General features: G+C 36.2%; 1 protein-coding gene across 1 annotated transcript; it reads left to right on the top strand.

The window, feature by feature from the left end:
* The first annotated feature begins 6,827 nt into the window (after positions 1-6,827).
* SYT4 (synaptotagmin 4) lies at positions 6,828-16,304 on the top strand. Its single transcript, XM_036246031.1, has 4 exons — positions 6,828-7,071; positions 10,050-10,864; positions 12,576-12,696; positions 14,080-16,304. Exons 1-4 carry the CDS (start codon positions 7,038-7,040, stop codon positions 14,385-14,387), a joined length of 1,278 nt encoding a protein of 425 aa, XP_036101924.1. The 5' UTR covers positions 6,828-7,037; the 3' UTR covers positions 14,388-16,304.
* Positions 16,305-19,034: the final 2,730 nt, after the last annotated feature.

Raw genomic sequence — 19,034 nt, 5'->3', positions numbered from 1 at the left:
AGTACTTAATTTGAGTCTGGGCACTTATTATCAGCTATATATTCTTAGATTTCAGTTTTGACTCCAGAGCTATTGGAAGTAGTGTAAACGCCGCAAAGAAAAATCACTTCCACCCTTGCCTTCCTGAATGAATCCTTGTTTTTAAGACTCACCTGAGTTTGTTTCTAGTTGTTCATTGATTTCAAGATGTCTTGATATAGAGAAAAAATATATCCACTGATTACAGGGAGAAGTTAGCTGTATTACTATTTTATTTGACCTCCCTCCCTTCCTTCAACCATGCTATATGTTGGACATTATCATCTATTAGCCTTAGAAGGTTTGGTGACAGCTCATAATTTTCAAGAACTTCAGTAGAACTAATCAGCAATTCTGGAGCCACGACTGCCTATCAAATGGGCTAAATGTGGTTTGATGCTAAAACTTAATTAGCAGGTTATACATTTATTTTTTTAAAAATTGATTCCAGTAAAAGATGAGAGAGGACAGAAAAATGTGAAAACCAGACTAAATTAATTTCAATAATTTCTAATATTTGTTATTGTGCAGTTACTTAAAAATATAACATTTTAATGGTTGTGATTTGACTTACTAAGCTATCGTTGACTTTTTTCCCCAGATAATAAATACCTTCTCAGGTATCAAAGAATTTCCTAAGCTAAATTTTTCAATGTCTTCTCTTTTTTCTTCCTTACTACGATTAAATCAATATCATGAAAACTTGATCTCAATTTTCCTAATATTGCTCATGAGTATATGTCCTAATTTCCAAGAAGAAATACTATAAAGAGAGGCAAAACAGAATAATCATTACATACATTTTAGAGGCCTCGGATATTTCACTCCTTTGTTAATTTCCCAGAGTAGAGAAGAACCTTCGGTTATATTTACCAATATAATTCTTTAAAATAAAAGTCACAGAAGTGACTTAAAGAGAAGTCACAAAAACATTTTATTTCAAACTATGCCGCAAGCAATCACCATTTGTTTTTCGCTGGAGAGAAGGTCCATGTTTGTGAAGAGAAGAGAAGAAAAACACAGATGCAGACTAACTTTGTGAAGAAGAGTGTGCTATAAGGTAAAGAAAGCTTGCATAAAGCAAGAATGATGATGTCAAAGACCCATTTCACCTTCGGTGTTTTGGTTTGGACATATAAATTGCTATGCCTGGATTTTTGGCACTGTGAGTGACCCTTGATGCAAAACGGCTTCAGTAATGTGGAGATTTACGCTGTTTCTCTGCATTAGAGAATTGTTTCTTAGTATTGAGTAGTTGAAAGGACGCTTATAGGTAATGGAGTTCTGAAACCCTCCAGTCTGACATTAGGTGCTGCTTTTAGCTCCCTGAACTTTACCTTTAACTGTGTTATATACATAATCGAACTCCTCACATGCTGTGGAGCTCCTAGGGTGGCCAGGTGAAATCTATGACTTTCATCTTGCTCATTTCATTTAATGCTGGGATCATGGAAAGAACATTTAGAAATGTATACTAATTTTACGTCAAAGTTCAAGAAGTTCACATTTCATATGCATTTTCTTTAAATAATCTTTGTGCCGGGCTGATTTCTAGTACTTTCAATTCTCATACTAATCATCTATTTTTATAACATCTGTACCTGGGTAAAAGAAATAGCTCAGAACTGATATGTTACTGTAAGTCCAAGGGGAAGTATAGATCGCTAACTCTGAGATAGAATTCCAAGGGAGAAGAGAGTTGAAAAATTAAAGTTTAGAAGAATACTCAATTTTGGGGGAATATGTGAATTATAGGTGCATAATAAATTATACACAGTTCATCTCTAATTTAAATCATTTTCCTGCTTTATGTTTGCCAGTCATTTTTCTTCTCTTGCATGCATTTGCCTTAATATTTACCCCAACTTGGTTATATATGTCCTCAGAAATTGTTAAAGATCAAAAATTCAACTGGGTAAATTTAAAGATCTGATTGGCTTTATTAAATGATTTATGAATCAGAGAGTATTCCATCTAGCAAATGGAAGGAAATCCCAAGAGCTGTACAAAATGAAAGGTTTTTAGAGGCATAAAGAGGGTGGGACAAGGAAGTTAAAAGAGTGGACCACTTCAGCAAGGTCACCTTTCCTAGCAGAAGGTGGGGATCCTTATCAGGTAGACTACCTCACTAGTACTGACCAGGAAATTCCTCACTGAGTCACTTCAGTTCCATTCCTGATGGAAGCTGAAACTACAGTTAGTTTAGATAGTAAGTCTTGGTGGGACTTAGTAAAAGTGACTCCATTTGGGGGCTGTTTTTCCTTGTTAATGAAATTTACCTTCATAAAATAAGAAGCAATGGTTAAGTGCAAACACAACAATTTGGGGTAAACTTTTTTGACATATAAACATATACACAGAAGAGTACACATATTTTTACTGAGCAACTCAATGAAATACAAAAACAAAAACAAAAACACCCACCGACTACTGCCTAGATTAAGAAATAGAACATTAGCACCCCAGATATCTCCACTGTGCTCCATTTCCTATAAAGATAATCACCGTATGACTTCTGTTGATTACTTTTCTTTTTGTGTGTGTGAAACTTAAATAAGTGAATCTTACAGTGTGTAGTCACTTCGTTCTGGTTTCTTTCATTTAACATTATCTTTATGATCGTCACCCTGGCTATGTAGAACATTTTGTTATTTTCATTCCTGTATAGTATTCTACCATATAAAGTTATTTATCCAGTCTAGTATTGATAGAAGAGGCTAGTTCTTCCCAATTTTTGCCGACTGCCAATATTGCTGCTATCAAAATCCTAGTGTTTGTATGTAGTATATAGAAATTAACATTGGTTAGAGTTGCATGACCATGACATACATTTTTGTTCTACTAAAGCGGATTCTGCCAGTTTCTCAAAATGCTTGTGATTGATATGAAAGCTCCAAAGGAGTAAATACGACTTCTTGTGCCCTGCATTCTTATCAACATTTGATATGGTCTCCCCCAACCTGTGGGGGGTATCAACATGTTTTTCTGATGATTGCTGCTGCTATACTCCTTTCATGTAATCATGAGCTATCCAGATAGTGCATATTTCTTAGTGAAGTATCTCTCCAAGGTGCTTGTCCATTTTTAAATTGGAATATCTATCTTTCAAAAATTTATTTTCCTTTACATATTTCTGGATACAGTTTCTATGTCAGAAATATGCATTGTAAATATGTCCTCTAACTCCTGTTCTGTGACTGACATTTTATGCTCTCTTGTGTCATTGTAATTTGTATGTTTTGATCTTTTTTTTTCTTGTCAAAGTTGCTAGGAATTATTAATAAGGGTAATCTTCTCAAATTAATTATTTTAGATTGGTTGGTCCTCTTGACTGTCGTGTAAATAACACCATGAATTAATTAGAACCTAATGGACTATTTGGAATGGACTATTTTGGGAATTGTTTGTATATAGCCAAAAATATATCAAGCTGACTTAAAGGATTTCACTACAGGTAGTGCTATAAGAGTTCAAATCACAATAAATCCATGAGTGATGCTAAATCACATACTTCAGAGTGTATATGAAACTTGAACTGGCTCTTAAAAGAGAGGAAAGATGTGCACAGACATAGAAGATGGAAGAATAAAAATTGAATGTAAGAATCTACAGATATGAAGAAAAGGGTCAATAAGACAGACTCAATGTAGAGTTTGGTGATAGCTGTGGCATGGTGCTGACCAAGCTTAGTAGAAATGACCAGGTAAGAGAAATATGAGAATAATTATGACCCAATAGCCCCCGCCACCAGTTTTAGAAGAAGGGCTGCCCATTTCTCCTGTGGTCTTTAAGTCCCATGAGGGCAAAGATCATTTCTGTCATCCTGGCCAGTTTATATCTCTTGTTTACCAAAAATCTAGAAAGTAGTACATGTCTAGTAAGTATGTGTTGAAAGAAAAAAAAAAAGGAGAGGAAGGAAGATTATAAGCTTTTTTAGATTTGGCCTAGAAAATTTCTTACTCATGGGCCATTAAAGCCTGACTTATATTGGCACATAGTAAATGCTGAAAATGTTGAAGAAAAATAAATGTAGAATGGTGTATAATAAAGGGATTTCTGTGAAAACATTTGTCTTGCAGGATTTTGACTTGGGCGTGCTGATAATATAAATCGACTCCATTAACACCAGAGCCAGCATCCTTACAAGAATGATATGGAACATTAAAACAATTATCCATTATCCATGATCAAATACTTCATTCTACTCTACCCAAATACCAGTAAAATGCCTTTATATTACCAATTTAGGTATTAATAAAGAATACTGAAGCTCATTGCAACATTTTTAAAACCTTTCAAAATTTTCTTTTGCCTAACAGAAAGTTCTAAATACATCCACCAATATTTTTAAGTAAGGGAATGAAGAAAATATAAATTAAACTATATAATTAATAGACTATTTAAAATATAAATCAAACTATATATTAAATTAGAATAAACAACATGAATAAAATGGATAAATGCAATCATATCATGAGTCATCAATTCAACTGGATTTCTTAAAACCAAATTGAATTCAAGTGTTCTGTTCATTGTTTCTCAATATACATGAACATTTGCAATCAGAATCGAAAATAAAGTAGAGTAAACGCTGAACTATTTCGACAATCAAAGAATCATTCTGAAGTAAACACTGCCACTTGTACAGAACAGACTGTTTCCCAGGGCAGGAACTTGTTTGAGGCTGTATGTTTTGGGTGGCAAAAAGGTTGTTACCTAGCAACAACCCCTCCTCCCAAGTCTCTGCTGCAACAGTGGTATTGCTGGCGTCAGCAAGTTGATTACTTGTTTGCTGGATCTAAAAAGAACAACGTAATAATGTGGTAGGGTGTGAATCTCAAGCATAAGAAACTTACAGGCTTTTTACTCTGTTTTGGATGAGCTGCCACTCCTCATCTGGTATTGCTAGAAGCTCTTTTAAAGAGATTGGATACTGAAGAATATGCTATTCACTAAGTAAAAATGAGGAAAACCTCTAGCATTTTAGTTAATAACATTTATTTTCAGTTTGCTTTTAAAGCAAGCAATGAAACAGTTACTACATCCACAATAGCATTAGCTCTGGGCAAGAGGTAACCTTATCACAAGGTGTCCTTAGAAATGAGACAGCCCAGGGTGGGGTGGGGTTCTGTAGAAACAGAGTTTAAACAGTCTAGACAGATTTTAGATGACAGCATTTTACCACTTGGAGGTAAAATTAATAAGATACTAATTTATTTGGAACATACACATAAGGTACTTATGTTTACAACAAATGAGTTTATCCATATGTTAGCAATAACTTAGCTAAAAAACACACATATTAGTAAACCTCACTCAATATATTTTGTCTACCTGTGATATGCACCACAAACAAATGTCACTTTCTCTTTCATCTCGTGGATGTTTATTCCTAGCGACAATCCCAGTAGGTGCGTGCTTAACTGAGGAAGCAAGAAATCTGAATGAAGTGAAAAGATAAGGATACAAATCACAGATTCTGCCAATGGAAATTTAAATACAGTAAATTAGTCTGTGTGATTTCATAGCAGGAAGATATAAGGTTAAAAAAAATCTGTTAAAAGAATGTTAAAATGCCAAGTATGTGGGAGCAGTAGAAGGGAAAGAAAAGGGACTCTGGTTTGTAAAATTTTCCATGATGCAAAAGGCTAAAGCCAATTTTTCCCCAGACACAGTCCTGACGCTCAGAGTGGCTGCTAGCCAATGTGCAGGAACCTCTCACTTGTACAGTGGCTTGCTGAGACTCACCCAGTGCCCCCTCCTCCCCCATCCCAGAACACACTGAATGTCATTTGCTCACTGAGCTCTACAGAAAAAGAATTCTTTACAGAGCAATAATTGACAGTGTTACAGCCTTACTTCTCTCCTTTGGAAAACTGCTAAACATTTGTTTTAAAAAGGCACACTCTTCAGAATAAAATTAATCAGAATCTGATACCATATTTTCCCCCAGTTCTTCAACCTCAGGAAGATAATTGGTTTTAAAAAAATAGGGTTTCCTTTAAAAATAACCCATAGTTATCAATGCCATTTTAGATTTTGGTCTGACCTTGTAATTGTTTTGCACAACCCTGTTAGAAGCCAAGGCTTTTAACCAGAAATGTACTTCCAGAAGCAGTCTTATTATATGCAAAAGTCATGACTGAGAGTGAGTCTGAATACAGAAGGGATTATTCCCATCTGTTCCTGAGTACTCTAACTGGTCAAATGTCAGACGTTAAAGGGAAGAAAGCTGACAGATGGAGCAACAGCATCAGCAAAATGTTTAGACCAATAATTCATTAGAAAATAAGTGATTATAATGGGAAAACTGCTATCTTATTTTAAATGGATCAAAGTACTATGAATTGTTTTCTAACCTAGGTATACCAAAGAAAAATGTAGAAAGCAAGAAAATATATTCTTGCATTTTACCATGGGTCATTTGATGCAGACATTTCTCTTACTCTTCCCTTAAATTGCCTCTATAAATCACTTTATTCTGAAAACTCACAGACACATCCTTACTAATCTAGACGAGCAAAAGATTTTATATTAGGAACTGACAGGGATGAGTTTTAGGGCTCATCTCCATGTGCCTCTGAGTCACCCCGGTAGAAGAGCAAAGCTAATATCCAGTAGTCTAGCAGTTAAAATAATTGATGAGTATGTGTTGAATCCTCAGGAGAGAAGGGAGGAAGAAAGAAAAAAGAGAGGAGAGGCTGGGAGGGCGGAGAGGAGGGGTGCTGATTTCCACCCTGCAGCGTCAGGATTGCGTCAATTCGGATTTCAGCCACGTCTGGAGTCTCAGAGAGGAGCTTCTCAGAAGAGCCAAAACAGGAACTGGGGCGGCAAATCACTGTGCGAGGGCGAGCGGACCTCCCTCTTCGCCTCCTCCCTGTTCCAGGCGCAGGTCCCCTGGGCTCTGTGCTGTTGTTTTCAGCACTCGGGAAAGCCGGCGCTTCAGATCCAGATCCAGGCAAGTGAACCGAGCCAGAGAGTTTTCCGTTCAGCACCTCGGACAGAGCACGCAGCAAAAAATGGCTCCGATCACTAGCAGCCGGGAGGAATTTGGTAAGCAAGTTACTCAACTTATAACTGCGGCTGTTCTTTGAATACTTCGGGTGGGCCGTGTTTTTTAATCCTTCCCCCACCCCTCCGCGAGATGTTAAATATAGATTTACTGGGTAGTTAAACTGAAAGGAAAATGAGAACAATAAACGAATAATCGTGGCTTATCTCTGTTGTTTCTCCCTTCCTCAGTATCTCCTTAAAATTGCCTTCTGTTTGGGTTCCTTTACATCCAGGAAGTTCCTTAAACGTTCAGGTAGCCCTGTAAATTGCAGCACGCGCTTAGGGAAGGAAAAGGAGTCTGTTGTTTGCTTGCTGGTTTCATGCATTCTATAGGTGATTGTTATTTGTAGGTAAATTTAGGGGAATCCAAATGTGCTGTGATTACATAAAGGTTTGATCTTGGCATACAGAACACAACTTAGATATTGGGGGTTCGGGGATGTATATTTTAGGACAGGGTGTACCATAAAGATGTTTTCTCTGATATGTCTTTATTGTATCCTTGAAATATGTTGCTTGTGGAAGAGGCAGAATCCTATGATGCTAGATAGAGCTGAAGGGATATTTGAAATGAAATAGCTGAGCCCATTTCATTTTACAGGTGAGCTAATGGAAGCCCAGAGAAACGAGGGAAGCGTTGCAGGGCAGTTAGCTAAAAGCTACTGGAAACTAGAAGTAGTACTCCATTTTCCAGTTCAGTTTTTCTTTTTCTATACCAAATTGTTGGCACCATTGCGCTCTTCTCTTCTAATACATAAAATCAGATGTACTTGTTTAAATTAAAAAATAATAATATTTTTTATGTCCCATTACCTTCCAAAGACAAGAGACCAGAGTTTTACTTACTTTATAAGTATTCAAAAACACAGGACATTTTACAGAAGTTTGTAAATAGGAATGATATCTATAAATGCATGATAATTGTTATAAAACTGAGTGAAATGATTGAGAATTTTGCTCTCAAAAGCTTGAGACCTTATCAGTGGAAGATACATAGGGAGTGAGAGAGTCTTTCCATGTTATAGTGAATATTTTGCCATTTGACATACATATTGAATGAGACAATTTGTGATATTACATTCAGAAATGGGTTTCTTTCACAGCCTTCTATTTGGGTGATTAAGTTTGTATTGTTGTGATGTTTATTCCCAATTTTTGATTTGGAAGTCATACATTTTCTAACACTGAGGCATTTTCAGAGACAGTACCAGTGAAAAATAGGTTCCATCTTACTCCTTCAGTTTATTTAGGGGGGAAAATGTTTTCTGTGGCTTTTATTGTTCTTCTTTTATTAGTTCATGACTTTGCTTTTGCTCCCTGGCTTTATTTTAAAGAGAGGCCAGGAGTGTTTTTTTTTTTCCTGCCATCCACAAAGACTTGAATAGAAGGAAAAACTGAAAAGCTGGTACTAAGTTTGGGTGGTTGTCTTTATCTCTCACTTCATTCCTTTTCTGTAGCATTTGTTGCTTTGTCTATTTGGAGACTTCAAAGGTTTATTTTTCATCTCTATGTGATTTACTTTCTTGATATAATTAAACTACAGAATATTTTATTGTTGTTTGGTTTGCTTTCTTATTTTCTGCTCTTATGTTTTCAGTTTTCTTAACGTTTTAGTGCTTAATGTATATTCTTTGAGTTTAGTTTTGTGGTTATAAAGTGGATAGGCAGAAGATTTGAGGGAATGGGGAAGGAGAGTAACAAAAGATTATTCTCTCAGGGATTATTTAAATAAGTCTTAACCCTTTTCTGACTGGGACTTTTAACTTTATTCCTCAGTATTTGGGATGAAAAATAAAAAAGATTGAAATGGAACAAAATGCAGATAATATTTCATTAGTTATATTCACTTTGATTATATTAAACATTGACTAATTGGTGCATTGTGTCCAGGTGTAGCAATATTGCGTTCACACTAATTTTTTCAGTGTTACTAATCATTTGTGGGAGAAATGTGCTTACATATGGAACATGATAAGCTTCATGCATAATCAATGTTACCTAATGTCAGCGTAATTTAATGTGCCCTCATTCAAGGAAAGAATGCCAATTCCAATTTGATTACCATTTGCCATGTGAAAATATGCTGGAAAAAATCTATTATGAATAAAATTGAAATCTAAATTATCTATACTCACTTACTCTTCTCATTACATGTAGAGGAATGATGATTCATTTAGAACCATTTGGTTTTTATCCTATTTAGGGGAAACTAATTTGTGCTCCAGGTAATTCAGTGTTTGAGTTATTTGAGGTTGATATTAAAGAAGTTTGTAGTGTTATGAGTTATTTAATATTAATATCCTATTGTTCATCTTTTTAATTATTTCCCCCTAATATATGTACTTTTTTTTACTACTGTTCTTTAATTTGGGTGGACAGTATTAATGAGTCTGTGACAACAGCAGATAATATTCCACCTGTTCTTAAAATTACCTGAATCACTGAGTTCTTAAATATTTGCTGCTTGGATCCTGGGTAAATAAAGAACTACTAAGAATACAGACTCTCCCAGTATCTGAAGAATATGCATTTAAAGTTCCATAGTCAGTAAGAATTGATGCTTCTGGAAAGCTTCAGAATGTCAATGAGAACATAATACAATTAGTACTGACCCATCATGCTATAGTTGACTCATATCTGAACACCAAGGTAGGTCAGGGTCATTTAGTATTCCCCCACCCCTCACCCCAGCCCTGTTTCACCTTTCATCTTATTTATGAAAACTACTGAAATGGAGAAGTTTCTACTTTATGGTGTGTGTGTGTGTGTGTGTGTGTATGTGTGTGTTTTCTGTGTGTCACACAAAGGATGTGTTTATTCCAGAAGGTGATGTTAAATGTGTACATAACTCATACCCAGAGCAGTTGGAAAGTAATTTAATCTGTGCCACCAATTACCAGCTCCGGAATGCATTCACATAGGCTCATGTCTCCAACTCGGCCCCTTTAATGTATGTTATTGCTCATTTGATTTTTCAGACGAAATCCCCACAGTGGTGGGCATCTTCAGTGCATTTGGCCTGGTCTTCACAGTCTCTCTGTTTGCATGGATCTGCTGTCAGAGGAAATCATCCAAGTCTAACAAGACTCCTCCATATAAGTTTGTACATGTGCTAAAGGGGGTTGATATTTACCCTGAAAACCTAAGTAGCAAAAAGAAGTTTGGAGCAGATGACAAAAATGAAGTAAAGAATAAACCAGCTCTGCCAAAGAATTCATTGCATCTTGACCTCGAGAAGAGAGATCTCAATGGCAATTTCCCCAAAACAAATCTCAAAGGTGGCAGCCCTCCTGATCTGGAGAATGTGACCCCAAAGCTCTTTTCAGAAGGGGAAAAAGAGGGGGTTTCCCCTGATAGCTTAAAGTCCAACACTTCCCTTAGTTCAGAAGAGAAACAAGAGAAGCTGGGAACCCTCTTCTTCTCCTTAGAGTACAACTTTGAGAAGAAAACATTTGTGGTCAATATTAAGGAAGCCCGCGGCTTGCCAGCCATGGATGAGCAGTCGATGACCTCAGACCCGTACATCAAAATGACCATCCTCCCAGAGAAGAAGCATAAAGTGAAAACCAGAGTTCTGAGAAAGACCTTGGACCCAGCTTTTGATGAGACCTTTACATTCTATGGGATCCCCTACACCCAGATCCAAGAGTTGGCTTTGCACTTCACAGTCTTGAGTTTTGACAGGTTTTCAAGAGATGATATCATTGGAGAGGTCCTTATTCCTCTGGCAGGACTTGAACTGTCTGATGGAAAAATGTTGATGAACAGGGAGATTATCAAGAGAAATGTTAGGGTAATTCATTTTTAGTGCTTAAAACTATTGATAAAAAAACATTTTATGTAGCTTTTTTTGTATCTAGGGGATTTTCATTAAAATAATAAGTTTCATACATATCATCTTTACCTTGTTTAATTATTATTCATCATAAATAGGGAGCAGGGGAATAGAGTAGATGAAACAAATTTAATTGAATTCATAACTGAAATGCTTAAGGTATTTTAATGATATAAAACAAGTAGGCAAGCTTTATGGATATTTAAATATCAGTTATATAAATAGTTTTGTTAATTTCTGTCACAAGTATTTTGACTCAGATGCCCCTCCAACTAAATGCAGGCAAATATTTCTTATTCATGAACTAGGTAACAAAGATGTTGCGAGGTCAGCATAATTGACTCCGAAATTGAAATTTTAAATTAAATCAATTTATCCTAAGGATTTGGAAGTTATATTGACTTTTCATAGAATTGCTTTTCAAGGAGGAGACATCACATCATATTGAATTATAAATGTTCATCTTTATGTTATATAACAGGAAGTGAGTTACTCTGCCTTTGGAGTTATACTACTTTGGTAGTTCTGGAAATATTAGAAAATAATGAGACATTAGTTAATCAAATTTCATCCTATTTCCACATTACATACTAATGCAGAATTTAATTGATTCCAATTGTGGTATTTTAGAATAACTTGTGTCTCTAAGGCATAATTTCATAGAATACCAGGGGCTCGTTTTGACCATATCCTTGCCTGTGTCTCTTTGTTGAAATTAATGAAAATCAAGGTCCAGAAACTTAAGTAGCTTGTTTGAGACACACAGCTATATAGTGACACAGTGGAAATACAGATCTGTGCCCTCCTCTTATTCTTCTTGAAGAGTTTATTTATATAACTACCCCATGTCAGCTTTTGTATAAATATTGAAGTTTTAGAAGCTCTTGCCCAGCCATCATTCTTAGTTATAATTAAGCCCTGAGTTTACATGTTGTTCCTTTCAGTTAAAACTTGTACTTTGAGTTCTTGGTAATCTTGTATAATGTCTTTAAAGTACAGATCAAACCTAAGTTTATACAAAAAAGGATACTGTGGAACTGTCTAAACAGAGTATTAAAAATTGAGTCAATTCTCTTCAATACTTAACTCTCTTCTTGGATTAAATGAGAACTTTGAGTGGGGGCTGGTGGCAGAGAATTTTAACTCTATTAACCTTCTGGACCTGGAAAGTGATGGGAGCCAGAACAAATTTTATTTGGTTTGAATTCAAATTCCAATAATCTCAGTGTTAAATAATTTAAAATAAAACCAAACTTAACATTTTGCCTTATACAGATTGGTTCAAATAGCTAGATAATTTGTTACTATTAGTAACTTCAAAAAGTATAGATTTAATTTAAAAAGCAAAAGTTAAACATACCTCTGTATAGGCTATACTCTAAATATCCTTTCAAACATTTTTAGTAATGGGTGTGGCTAACACATTACAATTTTAACATCCTGCAGTACCTAAAGAGACCACAAGATGGAAGGCTGTTGGTTTTTAGGAGAAGGGTACCGCACAAAAGCGTGTTAGTTTTGGATTCCTTAACACACTAAAATAAAAATAAGTAGAAAAGTTACATTTAAATAAGAATGCTATTATAGTGCTTTAAAATGTTAGCATAAGTACAAATTTCAAAATTACGAAAATAATAAAAATGCTCATACCTCATCTCTCTTTGTTTAGAAGTCTTCAGGACGGGGTGAGTTGCTGATCTCTCTCTGCTATCAGTCCACCACAAACACTCTCACTGTGGTTGTCTTAAAAGCTCGCCACCTGCCTAAATCTGATGTGTCTGGACTTTCAGGTAAGAATCTTCTGAAAGACTCAGGCTCAGTGTGTAAGTGAGTAATGCATTGGGGAAAATAGTTAAGTAGCATAATCATGATTTTGATTTACATTTTATTCATAATCACAAGTGATATGATTGGTTTTCTGTTTCTCATTTTATGGAATAATAAAGTGAGCCATTGCCATTAGCAAAAAGAAGAAAACTACACAATTCTAAGCTCGAAGCCAAAGATAGTGTTAATGTCTGGGGTTAAGCTGAAAGTAGTGATACATGCAGAGATGAGAGTCCATGGCCAAAAATGTAGTGATGGATGTAAAGTAAAGGTTTGGGGGAAAAGTGCTTTATTTTATTATTTAGAATGAGCCTGCCTACCCCTACACTTCTATTATTTTTATTATGTTTTCTTTTAATTTCTTATATATCTGTTTTAAGAGTTAGCTTTTTGTTTTGTGACTAATGAAAAAACTAATGAAAAAATCAACAGTAACACCTTGTTATATAGCATGAACACATGATCTATGGGTTAAAATCATCTGAGTTCAAATCCTAACCCTGCCATTTCTTAACATAGTAAGCTTGGGTATGTTTCTTAAACTCTATACAAACTATGTGCTACTTATCTTGAGGGGGATTGTGAGGACTAGAAATATATGTTTCACTAAATATCACCTCTTATTATTATTATTATTATTATTATTTGATAATAGAAGTTGAGTACATGGTATGGTTTTAAAGGTTCAGATTAGGGGGCTAAAACAAACTCATATGCTGCAACCAGAAGAAGGTAAAATAACATAATTAAATGTGCAATCAAGTAGCATGATCCTAAAATCCACATAACAACAACGACAAAGGGAAGGTCAACATTGGGAAATAGCAATCCCAGGAGGTAATTGAAGATGCACTAAAAAGTTAAAGCCTGAAAGGGCTTTGTCACTGTGAATTCTAAATGCCTGTTCAACAGAAAAAGCAACCTACGTTCAGAGAAGGAGAGAGACTTACCCAAAGTCATACAACTCAGTCAGGCTAGATGTTCACTCTGTTTTTCTTCCCCCTTCTATCCCATTCTCCGGAATGGGAATGAGTTATTAGTGATCAGAATGCATCGTTAGAACATTCTCTTGTCTTCTCCTTTATATTATCTCTTCATCCTGTCATTAGAGTTTCTTCCTCATCCTCTGGCTTAGAAATGTTTTCTCTTATGTTGCACATTCTTCACTATTTTCAATTTGTTGACTAGAAAGAAGCCAAGATTTATGCATATTTTCGCTCTGTTCTGCCTCATTTTTATTGTGATCACATTTGTTGGCATGCAGTCATCTATAAGGGCACTGCTGTACTGAGGTCAGGTCTGCAGCCAGATTCTCTCCCTGTAATGTCTGTTGTCTACCATTGCAGACCCTTACGTGAAAGTGAACCTGTACCATGCCAAAAAGAGAATCTCCAAAAAGAAGACTCATGTGAAGAAATGCACCCCCAATGCAGTGTTCAATGAACTGTTTGTCTTTGATATTCCTTGTGAAAGCCTGGAAGAGATAAGTGTTGAATTTCTGGTTTTGGATTCTGAAAGGGGATCCCATGATGAGGTGATTGGGCGGCTGGTCCTGGCGGCAGCTGCAGAAGGGACCGGCGGGGAACACTGGAGGGAGATCTGTGACTCTCCTAGGAGACAGATCGCCAAGTGGCATGTGTTGTGCGACGGTTAGCATCCCAGCCACGCATTGGGACTTGATGATTTTTACTAGGCAAAGAATAATTTTCTTTCTTTCTGATACGTAATTGCAAGCTTATGACAGCAAGCTACATTTTTTTTGTTGTTATTAGAAATGGATTGAATCAGCAGACCAGGAAGTAACTGTAAATTATCATGATCACATTTCCCTCTTTACTAGAGACATTGGATAAATTTTCATAAGATACTGAATTTCCCTTGCAGGTTCCCAGGGATATAAATAAGAGTAGTCAAGCATTTTTCAAGCACAGCAGCACAATCCCAGGTTATGACTGTGGTTTAGAAGGTGACGATTTCATGGGAGCATATTACTGGAAGTCAGTGGGATTTTTAAGATTTAGAAATGAAAAGCGTGTCTTCATTTATGAAAATTTATCCATTTCTCTTCAGGTGGGAAAATCAATTTTTCTTTAGATCCAAAGACAGTAAAGAAGTGTTCTCTAGTTTGTTTTTATTAACTATGTCATGTGCAAATGGTGTCCTGCTTATAAAAGTATATGGTCATTGCTCTTTGTTTCGTAATTATTCGAAGCAATTTTCTCATAAGAAGAGTAACTTAGGTTTGTTTCAAAAGGACAGTGAACACATCAAATAATCATTTTATCAAAGGGCTTAGTTGAGAACACTGTGGTTGAAATATGATTTTTCTCCCCTCTAAGGTTATATGTGAGTCAAATGTTGTAAAATATAATCTCATAAGGACCATGGCCTTGAATTATTTACTGCCTGTCACAAGCGTCAGTGTGGTCTAAGAAAGCCCTATTTACCTTTGTGAAGTTGTTGAATTAGCTAGTGGGTAAAGAAATAAACTTCGGGTAGAAATCCAGTTAGAAATGCAGTTTTCTTATAGGAAATACGTAACGTGTGCAAGTGTCCATTCAGGGTTTTCCCTTGGGCTCAGAGAGGCGTGACTAACTACGTCTTCATCGAGTTTTTCTCCAGAAAGGACTAACATACTATTTGAAAATAAACAAACAAAAGACTGAAGATTTAACCATTGCCAGACCGAAAACATTACTTCAACTAACAAACTGATAAGATTAAGAAGTATTATGCAGCAAGCATAATATAATTTACATATGTTCACACAACATATATTTAGGCTGTCAAATTAGCACAATGAAGTATGTTTCACTATCTTTTCTAGGCTAATTTGCCTTGAGCTGTTTTCTGTGGAACAGTTTATAGACAGAACTGTGTCTTATACCATTTTTCTAGTGCCAGGGCTCTGAAATTCATTAAGAACCTAGAGTTAAGCAGTGCCCTTTGACTACTAATGAACTGAGGTAACATCACTATCTGTGAGTTTTTCAAGCAGTATGGGTGAAACTCGGGTACAGTTGAATTATTAAATATGCAAGTTAGAAAACCAAGTCTACTGAAAATTTTACTTTTTGAGTCAGGTTTTGTGTCAGTACTTTAGCCGTTTTTTGGGAATGTGTTTGATATCTCCGTGTTTGTAAATTCTATGACAATGCATTTTCAAAACAACTTATACATGCTTTTTATGACTATGCCTAATGTAAAGGAAATGTTTTACATGTACAAAATTGAAACCGACCTCTTTTTTGTGCTTTAAGATGACTTTGGGATTGAAAAGACCATTCCTCAGTAATTGTCTTCATTCCACCACAAACTCACTTCATAATATCTTGGTCCACTCAGCATTTCCGTGAGAGCAACATGAAATGAACTGTAGTCAGTGTGTGGTTTGGGGAAGTCAATGGCCTTTTTACGTATGTATATTTGATACATGGGCCATGGAATATTATATATTTTAGAGCTTTGAAAAGTTGTCATGAGTCAACACTTAGCATCCTTCCAGTGCCAGAGTTAGTGGTGGTACCTAGTCAAGTTTGATTCCTGGAGGAGGGTGATATTTTTTTTTTCCTTTTAAAAGCAAAACAACAAAACCAACAACAAATACTTTTTAAATCACAATGAATAATTTGTAAATAGTTTTTAGTTATTAAAACTTAAAGTGTTTGTGAGTGTGAAAAGTTGAGTAAAACTATTTGCAACCGCTTTTAAGAAAAGAAAGAGAAGAAACCGGAATGGGATCGAAGCAGGTGGGGACATATGTGATCCCATCATCTCCTGAGAGTTGTTCTGTTTTATATTGTATTACAATATGAATGTGAATATCTTGAATTCTGTTACAAACCCTGCACTGTATTAAACATGTAAATTAATTGTTTGTCTGATTAGCCAATCTCACCACCCTCATGGGGAGGTATTCACATCTAAAGAACTGTGTAACTACTCAGTAACTGACTTGTTCTGATGTTGTAACTCAATAGCAGTGATTTGGAAGGAAGCATGGTGTACGGGATGGTGTCTGTTCTTTCGTGCCAGCAATGTATGATGTTTGTAAGACTATGTTTGTAAGACATGAATAAATTGCTGCTTTTGCCCAACCCATTTCAACTCAAACTTTCTGCAGATGGACTCTGTAAGAAGGCTCCTCCCATTTCTTTCTAAGCTCTCAGGTTTCCCTAATAGGTCTTCTGGTACAGAGTAGGGAACGTTAGTGCTTTGGCACCAAGATCTTTCATATATCTAATTTTACTGTGCTTAATCTTCATAATAGTCATCTGGGCAATTATTCTTATTATACAGAAGAAAACCCAAGAGTCTAGGAGCTTAGGCAGTTGACCTAAGTGCATATGTACATATAATCACATTTCCTTGTTCATTAGATGAACAAAAGCATGCCGTACAGTGTGTAACGGAGAACTTCCCCACGTGGAGACAGCCCTCATTCCTTTTCATAGCTGGGTATTACTCCTTCACAGCAGCCTTTATCAATGATCATTTGTGAATATATTTGTGTTTATTCTTTCAGTATAAGTAAGACCTTAAGAAGAAAAAAAAGAGAGAAAAAGAAAGAAATGTACAGCCCGGCTGGTATGGCTCAGTGGTTGAGCATCAACCCATGCACCAAGAGGTTGCCGGTTCAATTCCCGGTCAGGGCACATGCCCAGGTTGTGGGCCTGATCCCCAGTGGGGGGCATGCAGGAGGCGACCAATCAATATTCTTTCTCATCAATGTTTCTATCTCTCTCTCTAAAAATCAACTGTGTGCTAGGCTGCACACAGTAACTTCAATTAATATTTAATTTAAGTCTGAGCCACCATAAGTGTCAGACTGTAGGCCAATTTAACCAATGATTATATGGAAAAACATTATGAAAACAGCTATTGCTCAGGACTAGTACTAGAAAAAAGTTACTACAAATGTATAAGAGGATTTTTTTTTTGTCATTCTGATGTACTTCATTATACATGAGAAGCCATATATCAATAATAGCCCAAATTTTGTCAAATTAGTATTAGGGTAACTAGGTTTTGTTGTTTGTTTCTGAAAATTGGATTTGTACTCCCAATTTCTAGTACTAAGCTAATACTGAAGTGGTTTTGTATTCCTTGTAGAATGTCATCTGAGGTCAAGGAAAGGTAACTTAAAAGCAACTAAGATATAAATTTGACTTGAAAATTTATTGTGCATGATTTGAAATCCTAACACTGAGATTATACAGCACATATGAAATATGCCCAATAAAATGCCAAAGTTCATCTAAGCAAAAGATGTTCAGAGGACAGAATTGCAGAAGGACCTACCCAGGTCGCCTGTACAAGGTCATGCAGAGAGCAACTAGGAAATCATAGCAAGCAAGGAGATGTTTGGACCAGCACCTCAGATGTCCACCTGGCTCAGACTGAGAAGGCAGGAGCACATTGAATGTATTGCCTCAGGCTCTGCTGCAATGGTAGGTCATTTATTCAGTGAAGAACCCATAAAGACACATGGCCTTTGGATGGGAAATAGGTCTAGTTATCAACTCCATATTGCTCTGCAGTATTACCCCTAGTACTAATCACTACCACCTTCATGTTCTATGGTTCTATGTGTCTTTCCAAAATTTAATTGTACTGTGATATCACTTAGTCATGTAACACCTCCAGTCCACTCAGTTCTTCCACAGCTTTCATGAAGGACAATCACGGGGTGCGGGGGTGGTGTGTGTGTGAAAAATGGCCCTAGAGAAATTTTATGTGACAATATTGAAATCAAGTCCTCTATTTGGCCAATGTGGACCTTTTTACTTTTAGTACTGCCCCCCACCCCCGGCTACTTGGTCATCCCCCTCGCACAGACATGCCAGATGAGAGTTTAGAGGACCCCTTGACATCTTTGGAGACTGACTTGGGCCCCCTGCTGCTGCCCTGTCCCCTCAGGAACTTCTTTCAAACTGGTTGGGGGTCATCTTTCCTGCAGATGAGAGATCCTGCTTTTCAAACAGCATAGTGTAAAATGTTCAAATATAGTGCCTTCCACTAAATAGATTCTCTTGCTGGAAAGGCTCCGGTTTTTGTTTTTCATTCTTTAAGATTGAATAGTACCTCTTTCAAATGTCCACTTTAGAATATGCAAATCTATTACTTAACATTTAAGATATTTAAGAGGCATAGTCCATTAAGATGTTAAGAACTGAGGTAAATGCGTGTAAATCAATCGAGTTATTGGGACAAGAGGACCTGGGCTCCTATATATGAGTATAACATGGTACAAAACAAATGGTAGATTCTGAAGGTCAACTTCATGTTCTTCAATATTGTC

Source organism: Molossus molossus, unplaced genomic scaffold, assembly GCF_014108415.1.
Source record: "Molossus molossus isolate mMolMol1 unplaced genomic scaffold, mMolMol1.p scaffold_m16_p_6, whole genome shotgun sequence".
NCBI classification, from domain to species: domain Eukaryota; kingdom Metazoa; phylum Chordata; class Mammalia; order Chiroptera; family Molossidae; genus Molossus; species Molossus molossus.
This window is presented reverse-complemented; position numbering and strand designations above follow the sequence as displayed.